Source organism: Labrus bergylta, chromosome 13, assembly GCF_963930695.1.
Source record: "Labrus bergylta chromosome 13, fLabBer1.1, whole genome shotgun sequence".
Taxonomy (NCBI): Eukaryota; Metazoa; Chordata; class Actinopteri; order Labriformes; family Labridae; genus Labrus; species Labrus bergylta.
The window spans coordinates 14,616,295-14,629,902 of record NC_089207.1 but is presented as its reverse complement, the minus strand read 5'-3'; the positions used below and the strand labels follow the sequence as shown (position 1 = coordinate 14,629,902).

Here is a 13,608-nt window from a genome sequence, read left to right as displayed (position 1 = left end):
GGTCCTTGAGTGCAACTGCACTGTTGTTAAACACAGTGTGCTGACATAGCCTGCTCGACGTCAAACTTTCAGCGTTCATGTTTTGCCAAGCTCTTACCAGAGGATAAAAGCCTGTCTAATATTTTCGCTAGTCCGGCTTCTTGCTCTTTCACTCTCTCTTTTTCTTTTCTCAGCTTAATCCGTCACTGTCCTCCTCCATCCTGTCCTCTTTCTAGCCTCATTGTAACAAACAGTGCTCAGACGGGCTAACTGGCTTCTTTTTAGCTGAAGGTTGGTGTGTGAATTAGTACCATCAAGCCGTGCACACTTCTGGCAAGAGAACCGTGGTACGCTGCCAGAGTTAAAGAGGGCTAAAAGCAGGTGATCAGGACACTCTGTGGAAATGGGATAGACACCATTCTCCCTGTCAAAAGTGATTGTCCTGTTAAATAAGCTTTGTAAGTATGATTGTAAGGTGCAAAAGTTACATGATGCTGCTTCAAAGAAGACAGACATGAAGTGTGAATGTAATTTTTTTAGCCTGCGACTCCCCCCCCCCCCCCCCCCCAAGTTTCCCAGCTCAAAAGTCCTTCACCTGAGAAACAATCTTCTTAATTTAACTTTTTGTTAAATGACTACAAAGGCTATGTAAGGCTATGTCAGCCTTCATAAACACTAATGCAAGACTCATGACAAGATGCTTGCACACAAAACCGCATACAATGCATTGGCTTAATAACTTCCTCTGCAGAACAAAACCTGTTTTTGAATTTAAAAAATGTGTTCACAACAAAGCAGAGCTATTAGCCTCGCAGTTAATCACCTCATTGAAAATGAAACTTAAATGATCTGTAGTGAGGAATGTGTAAAGAATGTTTGCCAGCTCCATTGTAGATGCTATTACAAGTTTTCAATAGTAATGACAATCAATCTGTAAATGATGCTACTCATGCATTAGCTTAGCTTAATTAAAATTGTGAATTTGGCTATCTGGATGTGCACATCTAAATACATTACGCAACATCCGGACGTTATAATTTCTCACTCGCACTTGCTAAATGAACATTTTGTAAGTCCTTAATTGATTGATTTGTATCTAGAACTATCATGTCTAGCAAATATAACATTAATGTGTTAATTTAATGACTGACAAAGACAGTAATTAAACTGGAAGACAGAAATGAATTAAGAAGTTTTAAAGGGCGGCATCTGTAAGCAGCAGCAGCTTGTGTTATGCACCACTAGTCAGGAGAGTTTTCATGATAATAGATATAAATGGGCTTTCACACTTGCAGAAAACTCCAGAAAAACACCTGATATTTCCAGGAGGAGCTGTATTTGTGAACGCAAACAGCTGATTTTTTTTTACTCAAACTCCACCCGGAGTTTCTCCTGCCTGACCGCTAGTATTTTTCGGCAAGTCAGAGTGAGCTGATGTGAGAACGCAGCAGGATATTCTCCGAAGAATTCACCTTGAGCCAAAAGGAATGGGGTGACGTTTATATACAGTGACTGCTGCACGGTGCAAAGACAAAATCTAAACTTTATGCAGTCCCAAACAAATCCAATGGAAACTTTCTCACTATAACTTATTTTCTAACCTATTTAACACTTGGATTTGACCATGAAAGTAGAAACGTCTGTATAAGAGGCTGGCTGACTGTTCCCACCATGTCATTCGATCACAGCCCGATAAGGTGCACCTGACCGGCTGGATGATTTTCTGACGCGTTTGATATTTTTGTCGTACGACTGCATACACTTGCAAAGTGAGAGCAGAGCCACGAGCTGATTCCCCAACTTCTGGACATTGTTTTCCTGATTGTCTCTGCACAAACTGACAGACAATGTCCAGAATCACCACGGCAACGGCAGATATGCCTGTTTAATTGGTCCTCACACTCCGATCATGAAAGAAACAGCTGACTGGGCAGATTTTTTTTATGATTTAGCTACTACTAAGGTCGTGTTATGCTGAATGTGTGTGTGAGAGAGAGGGGGCGAGAGCGTTTTTGCCAGAGTGTCTATTTGAGCCTTGCACGGGAGATAAATGAAATACCTTACACATATATCTGTTGACAACTGTGAATGCTCTGTCCTGATTTGACTCTTAGGGTGTAAGCTCTCAGGTCATGCCAGTCATACGTCGGGCTTTACGCAGCATCACTACATCACACAATGATAGCAACATGGGTCAGGAAACAGAAAGGTAATCAGACATACAAAAAATAAAGTTTAAATTAAAGATTAGGGGCAACAAAAAGTAAGTGTAATAGTGATCAACTTTTGGCCTTATTGTCTTTTTTAGCAAATGGTTCTGGCTGACTGGAAAACTTTAACATAAACCCAATTTACTGACAAACTGAGTCTGAAAACTGTCAATTTTAACTTCCCCCAGACAGACTATTAAGGTTGTTTCATCCCCTCAGCCAGACAGACAGCATAATCACCAGACATGCTTAAACTCTGATCAATTCAAAGTGTTTTCAAACAGGATTAGCACGGCTATTTACAAAACACATGTGAAGAAAGTAAAAAATACTCTGGAATTGTAATGCCCACCCAAACTATATCTTCCTGGGGAGTTTACCCACTCAAATACCCCCAGACCACCTGAGATCTCACAAGCCCTTCTCTCTCCTGTTTTCATGGCTTGTTTTGTATACAGGAAAGCTTCTCCAGTTCAGGTCATGGAAAGGATACAAGAAGATTTCCAACGCCCATAATATAGTAAACAGTAAAGCGCTACTTACTAAAATATGACTAAAACCTATGAATCATCCTGGCTTTCCTCTCTGAATATAGTTTCTGATACTGTAACTTTTGATATCTCAACAGGGTAGACTGTAGAAAACTATCCTTAGGACGCGTCTTTTTTATCCATATAAGATGTTAGATGACAATCATGTGCGGATCAAAAAAGAACACTATAATCACGGTCTGTAAATAAAGCTGGGCAGCCGTCCAGGTGTACTATACTATCTCTGCTGATGTGATTCTGCTCTCTTGGTTTTGCGTCTTATCGCTCCACAGTAGTCGAGAGGGAAGAGTCATAAGGTCCTCGCGCACTTTCTCTCTCGTGCGCGCCCAGTTTTGTTAATTTATTTGTGGAAAGTGTTCCATATTTTTTAGGATCTATATAAGAACAAAAGTTAAAGTTTAGTTGTGTCATAATTTGTGACAACTGATTTAATCTTTTTATTTCTTTTCTCCAAATTGACCTGTTCTATTGAGCTTACTTAATTTCTTAAAACACTGCATATTAATAAAGTCAAAACAATATGTTGCATGTATAAGTGCACACAAAAGGGAAATAGATTGAATGTATTTGTCTGTGTGTGTGCATGTGATGTAGATTATGAGTTATTAATGGCCCTGAACAAACATCAATTCCATACAGGGAAACTGTTTTTCCCCTTGCTCTGTATTAGCAGCTAACCTTTAAAACAGACCCTGTTCTCTGTAAGGCTGTTCCTGCAACACCTCCAGGATGGAGAAATGCATGAGGAATTACACTTCCAGCTACAGAGAAAATTCCTGCTTACTTTTCATTTTCTTTGACATGAAGCTGTGAGAGGGTTTGAAAAACAACATGCAAGGGGGACATGAGGAGAAAAAGGGTTGGTGTTTGTGTGTGTGGGGGGTGCTGGTTGGTCGTCTTCACAATGTTGTATACATGTTTGCAGCCCAGAGGCCAGACATCCTCCTGGTCTCAGAGGAGACCAGAAACATCATCCTGATGGAGCTGACAGTGCCATGGGAGGACCGCCTGGAGGAGGCTCACGAGGTCATCGACTGCCGCAAGCAGGGCTGGAAGGCGAGGTGTCTGCCCATCGAGGAAGCAGAGAAAGCCTCGAGATGGCTCTGGATCAGGAAAGGAGATCCATGGGGAGTAGTAAATGCCACCTGAACACAAGCCAGGTCTGATCAACCATGGCTGGGTCGCCTGGGCGAGGGACCCGAAACACCCGATGATCCCAGATTATAATCACTGATGACGTGTTCAGGAGCATCCACAAGATGTATTCTATCAATCACTTAGCTGGAGAAACCAGTGGCGACCAGGAACAGACTGGTTGACAACCAAGAATAGGGGGTGCCCAAGAGGGGGGGAGGATGAGCACCCCAATCTGATGGATTTATGTGACCCCAGATTACATCACTGATGATGTGTTCAGGAGCATCCATGAGATGTATTCTATCAAGCAGGTGGTTAATAGTTGTATCATTTTCTTCAAGATATGAGTGTGATTGAAGCAACTTACAAATATTTTTCTTGACCTCCAATACGAGGGCTGAACAAAACGCTGTTCAAGTGTCGCCATTGTGATGTCCTTATGCACAATAGTCACAGTCAAGGACATTAAAATAACTTCAAATATCATTCTGCCACTTTTTTGTTGTTTTAAAGTTGCCCTATTATGTTGATCGCCCATTTTAGCTCACCTATAGTGTTACAATGCTGGATGTCATATACTAAACTGAAGGCTTCCAGAAAACTGGTCAATCAGAAGAAAGTGTGGACATGGGGAGGGCAGGAGAAGAAACCGCTTCAGGAAGAGGCTGTAATGAGGGCTTTATAGACGCAAGTAAAAGATAAATGAGGAGTTTGTTGTGCTGTAAATCATGCTAAGCTACCCTACAGGTCTCACAGACAACATGGAAGGTGAACACGCGTATAAGTTGGGATCATAAAGCAAATTGAAAACTTGAAAGGTTTTGCATTTTCAATTACTTATGTAACAGAAAAGTAAGCATAGATGTTAGAGGCAGACATTGAGATACAGAAGGCAGCAACTGAATGTGTGTTTTCCCATAATCAGCGGTACTTCACCCCCATGCTGGGTAATCATGTGTGTACATAAAGAAACCATTCACACTGCGGATGTGCCACAGAGTGTTTGCACATACAGCACTGTGAGTTGACTGTGAGCTGACTGTGAGTTCTAGTTGTGACAAGTTACTGTCATTGGGCTGGTTACTCAGAATGAACATACATTTGAACATACATTTGAACATAGGTAGACAAGTTATTAATACAACTGCAACACACAAGTCTGTTTGTAAAGGGTATGAAGAAATCTGTCGCTTCAATGGTTTTTTCTCTGCCTTGTGTTTTGACAGAAAATGCACAGCAAAAAGGTATGGAAGTGACAAGTGATCAAAATTTCAAATGATAAAGCTAATTTGAAAATGAAAATGCATTAACAAAAATGCTTTTTAAGTTTCAGAATATGGGTGTATTATTTGACTCAAAAATAAAATGATGATTAATTTATCTAATTTGCATTTTAGTTTTCAACTTCAAAAATACACATTCTTTGACTAAATTAAAATGAAGACGAAAATGACATTCGCTTTTTTCATTTTCAAAAAAATGCCCCACTAAATTTGTATCATAATTCAAATGAAATTGCTAATTTTAAAATGAAAATGCAGTAACAGAAGTAATGCAGTAATTTTACTCATGTTTTATGTCTTTTAAATTTACATTACTTTGAACAGCACTTTGGTCAACTGTGGTTGTTTTAAAGCTAAAAGCAATAGCTAAACAAATAAAGTTGGATTGGATTGGATGCTACGGTCTGTTGTGTGAAACTATTCTACAGCACTTCTATCAGAGATAGAGAGACATATCGTGAAAAAATACAGAGCATACACCCACATTTTCTAATAGTTGCTACATACATATCACAAACATACTGTATATACATTTGAGTCCTTCCTTTCAAACACACCACTCAGGTAAATTGGATCCACTGATTATTTAGACTATTTTTCTGACCTCTGTGTTCAGCAGACCTGAAATATCTTCCCTGTTTCCTCTCTTGTTATGAACCCAACATCAGGCAGTCTCAGTCTGCCTGGAGTAAAACATCATCTGGGATTATGAGCCATTTATTAATCTCAGCTCAGTAATACTTTGAGAGCCTAGCTTCAGAATCCAATGAATATTTCACAGTTTCATTTCCGATGCAGTCTCCAGTGCTCTGAAGTGTGTGCTGCTGGATATCAGTGAGTGTGGTTTATATCCGTGTGTGCATGTTTGTGTATCTCACTGTATGTGTGTTTTGGGGAATTCATGTTTGGCACTTTATTTGGTCTAAGCACTGAAATGTATATTTTGTGGTGTCTGTGCCTTTATATGTGTTTGTTTTTGCTGTGTAGTCTTGTACAGCTTGGTCGCTTTCAAGGAATATCTAAAAAGTATATACAATAAATATATAAAAAGCATAACCCCCCTTTTTATATGAATATGGAGAGAGACTGTTCAAGGTAAAGCTGAGAACGCTGTCAATAAATACAGCATGCAGCACACATTCAGCGCAGGAAGAAAATCAAACAAGCTCTCATACCTTTCAGAAAGGTTACCCAGAAGCTTAATGCTCCAATTGTTAAATTCTGATTGATTCAGTATATTCGCCAGCACTTCCTGACCTAAATGGTACATGACTTTGTATCCTTCTTTTAGGTCACCAACAGAATCTGCATCAGGCTGTGTGAGTAGTAGTGCTTTAACTTGTTGTATGAACTAAAATGGAACAGTAATACAACTACTTAACTTTGTAACCAATTAAAAAAAAACTGGAAACAGCAAATTAATCACTGATTCACATCCATATTTTTAACTCCTGGGGGAGGATTTTTAAACTGACTGAGCTGATCAAAAGAAGACACTCCTTTGATTTTGGTGCTTAAGAGATAAACACTGAGATTAGATATTTAATTCCTGGGATGATAGAATGCAGACACAGTACATGATGCATATTTGTATCACTCCCTTAAGGGCAATGTTTTGTCCTGCTGTATAATTTTTTTGAGACTTAACATTTGATTTGAACTTTTTCTGTACTGAAGGTGATCTGAATATAAGACAGGGTCAGACCTAGACCCTAGGCTCCTGTTGTGACCCCGATCCTCATACAAACATGAGACAAATCGGTATAAATGAATCACAGTTAAGTATGAGATATGTACCTGAAAGGAGAAATGTGGTTGCAACTGTAGCTGTCTTGCTGAGATGTTTGGAACACGTCCATTGTAAGAGCGGAAATCACGATCTTGACGCAGGCACATTCACTTTGCGCCAACTGTAGCCTAAAAATCCTAAAATATTACATACTAAGGCTGAATCCAAGGGCTATGCACTATATCACTATACTGTAATGCAATAGAGACTCAATGGTTGACACAATAATGGGATTTGAAACACTTACTAAACACCATAACACTGCATCATCAATTATGTAGTGCATTGGTATATTGTGTTACGCAACTGGAATTGGAAAATACGGACCAAGGCATTGCGGGAAAGAAAACAGCTGAACCAGTACATGTAGCGGACTGAGTCTCTATGAATAACAGTTTCTCATGTAGTGGTTAATTAAGCTGTAGAAGGACATTTGAGTATTTCCTGACTAAACCCCAGGGTTATCAGTTGTTTTAGAAAAGAATAAAATATTTCATACAACCTGGATTATATTAATGCCTTTATTTTATTATGTGACTTAAATGATGACGAGTGAAGCTCTGAGATGAGAAGGTGTTATGTATTTTTATAAAAGACATGTAGGAATATCTCTATTGTACAGTAATGAATAGTTCTGGTCAGTCACATCAGTCACATTTTTAGACAACCATTTTCAAGCTGCATGTTCAGACAACATTTTGATAACGACCTCCTGCAAAAAACAACCAAAAACACTGTAGTACACATGCCAGACCAGCAGTTGGCAGTGTGACCTTCTAATGAAACAACACACGCATGTGCACATTAGGGCTGGGTACTTCCCACAACCCCACGATACGATACATATCACGATACATATCGTATCGTATATCTTGATATACATTGATTATAAATAATAGCCATGTCCTACACAGTTTTCACTACAACAGCTGTTCTCTTTTGTTGAGAATATCAGCAGAGGCATAAGGATCCTAAAACTTAAAACACTTAAATACAGGTCCTCAGAGATCCTAGAAATACCTTAAAATATTAGAAACTTAAAACTGTCATTACAGCTTTGCAGCCGTATTGATTCTGTGACATCTGCATCGATACATGTATTTGCAAGGAGTGCATGACGATATATTGCCGTATCGATTTTTTGAGCACAGCCCTAGCGCACATGTAGTCTTCCATAAAGCGGTGAGGTGTCAATGCACAAAAATGGCTTACGCACAAGCAATAGTGTGAAAGGACGATGAAGCTGGTTGTAAATTTCAAGAAAATTATGGCCAGGAGTCACAAACAGAACTCGGAGTCCGCTGTTGGTGTTGTCCACATACTCACTCATGGCTATTGTCTGGAACTGTAAGGAGCATGTTTGTCGGGTCTCCATTTTCAGAGAAACTGTGTCCAGTTTAAACAGCATTGAAAAAAGTTCCATTTTAAAAGTTCACACAAAACTTACCTAACCTACAAAAGGTTAACTTATTTGGATGAAATCAGATTGCTTGTTTTTCATAATCATTTAAAGAAACAAGATTGGTTATTTTTCACATGTACAGATGCTTGAGCTCTTCAGAAGGACTTAAAATGTCATAAAGTCAATGTTAACTTCAGTTCTTTCAGAAGCCTCTAAAAACCTTGTGAGAAAATGCTAACTAATGCAATTTTGCTCTTAATTAGTTCAAAGAATCTCCCACAAATCTTGCAGAATTTATACACCCTTTAAGGCATGCAGTATGAGCTGAGGACAGGAAAATCTATGTATTTTCTAAGCTGTGAGGTCATCAACTTTTCTAGCTGTGACCTAAATGAAAAATTCAGTTTACCATAGGACACAGGCTCATTAAAACATGTTGATACTGTTTTAATGTGCCGAGCCACAAAGAGAAGATTCAAGATTCATGTAAGGTCCTGAGCCATGATTCACAAAAGGGCTTTATATCGACCATTTTTCACAATCTAATAATGCTAGAGCCCATGAGGTGGTATGACAAAAAAGAGACTTTCTGAAGGGGGGAAGTGAAAAATTAAACATTCCTCAGGGGGGAAAATAAGAAAAATGGGGAATATATGGATTGAGTTTGCAAAGTCTCCGAAAGTGAATTGCTAATGACGCTGCCTAATGCTGAAGGCAACTTAAAACCTTTTCCCTTTGAATTTTGCTTGTGAGGCAATATTCCATCCAAAGGGAGTGGCTTTTAGCCAATGAAGCCCAATACTCAAGAGTGTGAGCACACACACACACATCCACACACACAGAAGTGGGCACAGATACCCACCAATGGTAGTACATGCACATAGACCTGTAGCTTGCAAACACAGTGTTATGTGTTATGTTATGTGACTTTTATTAGATACATACCATGTACCTGGTCAGGAAACAATTTGAAGTTTAGCCTCCAACATGTTTTTATCGCTTTGAATAAATGTTACATGGCGGTTTCTGGTCGACTTGTTGCATAAAGCCACTTCATTTCTTAATATCAGTATGCCTTTTTTTATAGTAAAGGAAGTAAACCTCAATTTCGGTGTCAGATTAAAAGCAGAACACACAAAATGAAATACATTCTAGCTGGAGAGGTACTCACCTTGTCCCTGTCTTCCACCAGGTCGCTCAGTATATCATCAGGGTCTAGAATCCCCCCATCACAGTATTCAACGTGGTGAGTCCGAACCAGGAAATCTCCTTCCTGTAACAAAGGACACAACCATCAGCATCATGTGAGGAAGAACCTGAACCCTGATGAACCACTGACCACATTTCACTTTCAGTTCATGCACATATTGAAGAAGCATTTTGTTTTTATAACAGGAATACCTGCACACAATAAATCAATATAAGATATACATTTAATGGCTTCATTTAACATTATGGAGCTGATGTTCACACTAAAAGGCCTCCACTACTAACCAACTTGTTCTCTTGTTTCCGGGGTTCTCTTGCTGAGAAAAAAAGGATTTAAACTGTCTTCCTGCGTCATGATTTCTATTGTGTCCAGCAAAGTTCACAACGTGCAGTTTCTTTGCAGCTCTGTACCTCCTTTAGTTCCATCTGTTTTTTTTTTGTTTTTTTTTGTAGAGTTTGCACACCTACTAGCTACAGTACGGGAGTTGAGCTCTCAGCCTACGGAGAAAATTGTGAAGTATGGACCCACAGCTCACAAAGTTGCGCTGCCCACCTCTGCTGGTCAGTCGTTAACTTGAAGTGAGGAGTCTTTATAATCAAACCAGCACTCCACAAGGTTTATTTACTGTACAGTGTGCCATTGTTTTCTGTAAATGCATGATTATGACCTCATAAGGGGGGGGAAAGATGTTAAAAATAAAGTGCTGCTGCCAGCCTGGTCTGCTTTGCTTAGTATCCCAACAGAACTTGCAAAACACAATAGATGGGGACAAATGTTCTATTGCATCAGGTTGCATTCAGTGGGTCATAGTGGCAGCGCACGTCTCAGCATTACCAGTAACCCTGTTTGCATCAGTATATAGTCCAATTTTTAAAGTATATAACGTTCTTTCTTCCTCTCCTCACTCTTCCCATTCCTTCCCTTCTCTTTTTTTCTGTCCACCTTACAGCGTCCTCCCCTTTCCCTGGATGCCTTGTACCGATTACAACTCCAGCTTGGCCCTCTCTCTTTCCCCTCCTAGCTCCCTTCTCCGCTGTGTTGGGTCCGTGATTAATGACATCAACACTGCACTGGACAGCTGACTACATAGAGCTGGTTGTTGAACAACATACTGAGACAACACACACATCAGCACACAGAGGCATACACGGGCACAAAATCACAAACAGCCTGAGGAGAGCTATGGCTCAAAACTTTACAGGGACCTGCTCGATTAAATCACTCTTCCAGGGTCAGGTGCATGTCAATGCTTTTGAAAAACTCCCATCAGAGGGAGGGAAAGGTGGAGTGAGGAGTGTTGTGTCCCTAGATATCCCTGCAGGTCTCAAAGTCAATACCAGATCCCACACTTAACTTGGCTCTGCTGCAAAATGCTTTCCAATAAATTCCCTTCCCACTTCAGTGTTGGACTTTTCTTGTCTATTTCATGTCTTTCTAGATAAAACCAAGTGGAAGCAGGGTAATGCAGTAAATCTGACTAATGCAATCCCTCTTGTTTTATTGACATGCGAATAATAGTGAGTAATGTATTACAAAGCCTGTAATTATGTTTTTAATCCAAAAACAACACTCATTTTTATTAAAATATTTTCAGAATATAGCTTACTTTGTCCTGTTTCTCCAAACATCCTATCCCAGGATTAACTTTTTAGGATAAAGTTGTTGTTTAACGCACTTTATATTCTTATCATTGTAATGAACAATGTAATCCCTCGTTTTTCTCATATCACGCAGGTTTACATCTTTGATCTTTTCTTTGTTGAAAGGTGAACTGAGTTATGGTGTACCTGTTTATGTGTTGGAGAAGCTTAACATGGGTTGTGTGATCTTGGGTCTAGTCATTCTTCACTGTCACGTGGCGCCAGCAGATACAGTATATATAACTAAGGCAATCAGCGTTAAATATAGGCATGGTCAGTAATTACTTTTTGATAGAATTTTTTTTTTTTTCTACAGACTGTAGCTGCTCACTGTTAAATTGTCTCTCCCTTCCTCCCTCCTTTCCTCCCTCCCTGATGGAATTCATTGTATGACTTCATCTATTGTAACATTGAGTTGGCCTACACCCAGGCCAGACGTATGAGGGAGAGAGATATTCAAACTTTGTGTCTGTATTGTTTTGTTTTCCCTTTTGCGGTGCGTTTATCTTCCTCGAGCACCATCAGTCAGGGTTATGTGGGCATATAAACGCTGGTGTAACAATTGGAAATTCTTACTATAGCTAGCTTTTCACTAGTTTTACTATGTTAATTATTATATACCTTCTCACCACTTTGTCTATATCAAGTTGTTTCGAGACTTGTGTTTGTATTGGCATCAGACTGAGTTCCAATGTGTTTTAAATGTATATAAACTGGTCTTTAGCAACCCTTAACCCGAGCTTAAACAGTGAAGCACAACACAAGCTAATTTATGTACTATTCTTGGACATGCTGAAAGTGGGCATTAAGAGTGAAATTTACATTGTCCTGCTTACAATCAAATATAATATTCCTGCCGATTCAGGTCATCATGTCCACATTTAGCATGTGAGGCTTTCTCCCAGCACAGCTCTCACAGCAGACTATACATTGTTGTTGTTTTTATTTCAGTTTATATTGTGCTCTGGAGGTGCTTGGTCCCACGCACATTAGCAATTCATCAAATTACAACAGGCTAACTGACACACCATAAACATGGAGCTTTAGGGGACCCTTGGGATCAGGGTCCTGAGGGCAGTTTGCCGGCTCTGTGTTTTTAGTTATCGATAGCACACTGTACAGTCTACTGTTTTACTTGAGATGTTGTAAATCTTTTCCTTTTCTTCTGTTTTTTTTCTTTTTTTTGCAGGCAATATGCAGTATTGCTGATTTGATTTATCTGTTCAAGTCATGGTACTCGTGTATTTTACAGTTATGTTCCTTACAGTGTTATTCAGACATGTAAGCACGATTACAGAAACGGGGCATTTTAGGAGCTGAGTTAGGAGCAGAGATAGAGAAATAGAAAAAGAGCAACAGAGAACAGATTGTTTTTGTCTAACACGCAATGAGTCCAAACACACAAAATCAAAATAGCAGATGAAATGATTTGTCAAGATACAATAGTGCTGATGCTGCAGAGCTCCATGTGGCTGATGTTGTTTTACATGTGGCTTTTCATTTTCCCCGTTGTAAATTAGTAGAAGAACAAAAGACTTATAGAGCTATGGTGATTGGAATTTCAACAGGCATCACTTAACTTTGACTATTTGCTGACACAACGGGAAGGTTAAGATAGTTTGTTTATTTGTTGTATTGCTTCCAATTAGGAATCTGTGTAAGAAGACAGCATCAGTAAGGATTTCTGAAACTAACTCGACTTTAGTGGCCTTATCAGTAGCCATAGCAACAGGGAGACATGCCAAAAACAGTTCTCAGATTGATGTCCAACATGTTTGCATGAAAAAGGCTTGTAGCCTAAAAATGTATAGGGATTTTAACAGTACGTAAATGTTTCAATTACCACAACTGATTTGTTATCTAAATCCACGGCTCTGAGTGACTGGGATTGGGACACAAACATCCATGAACAAAGGGGGGAAGGTTTCATGCTTATAAAGTTCATTGCCAATGACATTTTGGCATCTGCAAATAATGGATAAACACTGTTTGTTTTGTTTTGTTTTTAAAAAGATATCAGCAATACCAGCTAGGCCTTGAAAAAGCAAGCATACTGCTTACATTTAAGGCAGCATCTGCTTCAACAATCAACTGAGAAGTACCAAATGCTAATATGAAAGAAATGTATTTGCTTATAAGCAGTCTGTTTGCATCCCAGTTCATTGGAAAAACACATGTTCCTTCTGTATTTACAGAAGAACAGAAGGAATAACAAGACGGGCTTGTTTTTCGGTCAACAACCCTCTTTGATCTCTTGTTACAGAGGTAAACCGTAGAGCGCAGAAGACAAGAGATGAGGAGGTAGAGCGATAACAGATATGTCTAATCTGATATTCAGGAGGATTGCAAGGATAATGTGTGACATATATTTTTGTGAAAGTCAGAAACCCTGTGCCACAAGTCTGGC

The 13,608-nt window shown here is 39.3% G+C and overlaps 1 protein-coding gene across 2 annotated transcripts in view; it reads right to left on the bottom strand.

Moving 5' to 3' along the window:
* Positions 1-13,608, bottom strand: part of pard3bb (par-3 family cell polarity regulator beta b) — a 217,342-nt gene that overhangs the window by 196,533 nt on the left and 7,201 nt on the right. For both annotated transcript variants that reach the window (XM_065961879.1, XM_065961878.1), the window contains exon 2: positions 9,523-9,624. In XM_065961879.1, coding sequence (XP_065817951.1) covers positions 9,523-9,624 — 102 coding nt within the window. The remainder of the gene's footprint in view (positions 1-9,522; positions 9,625-13,608) is intronic.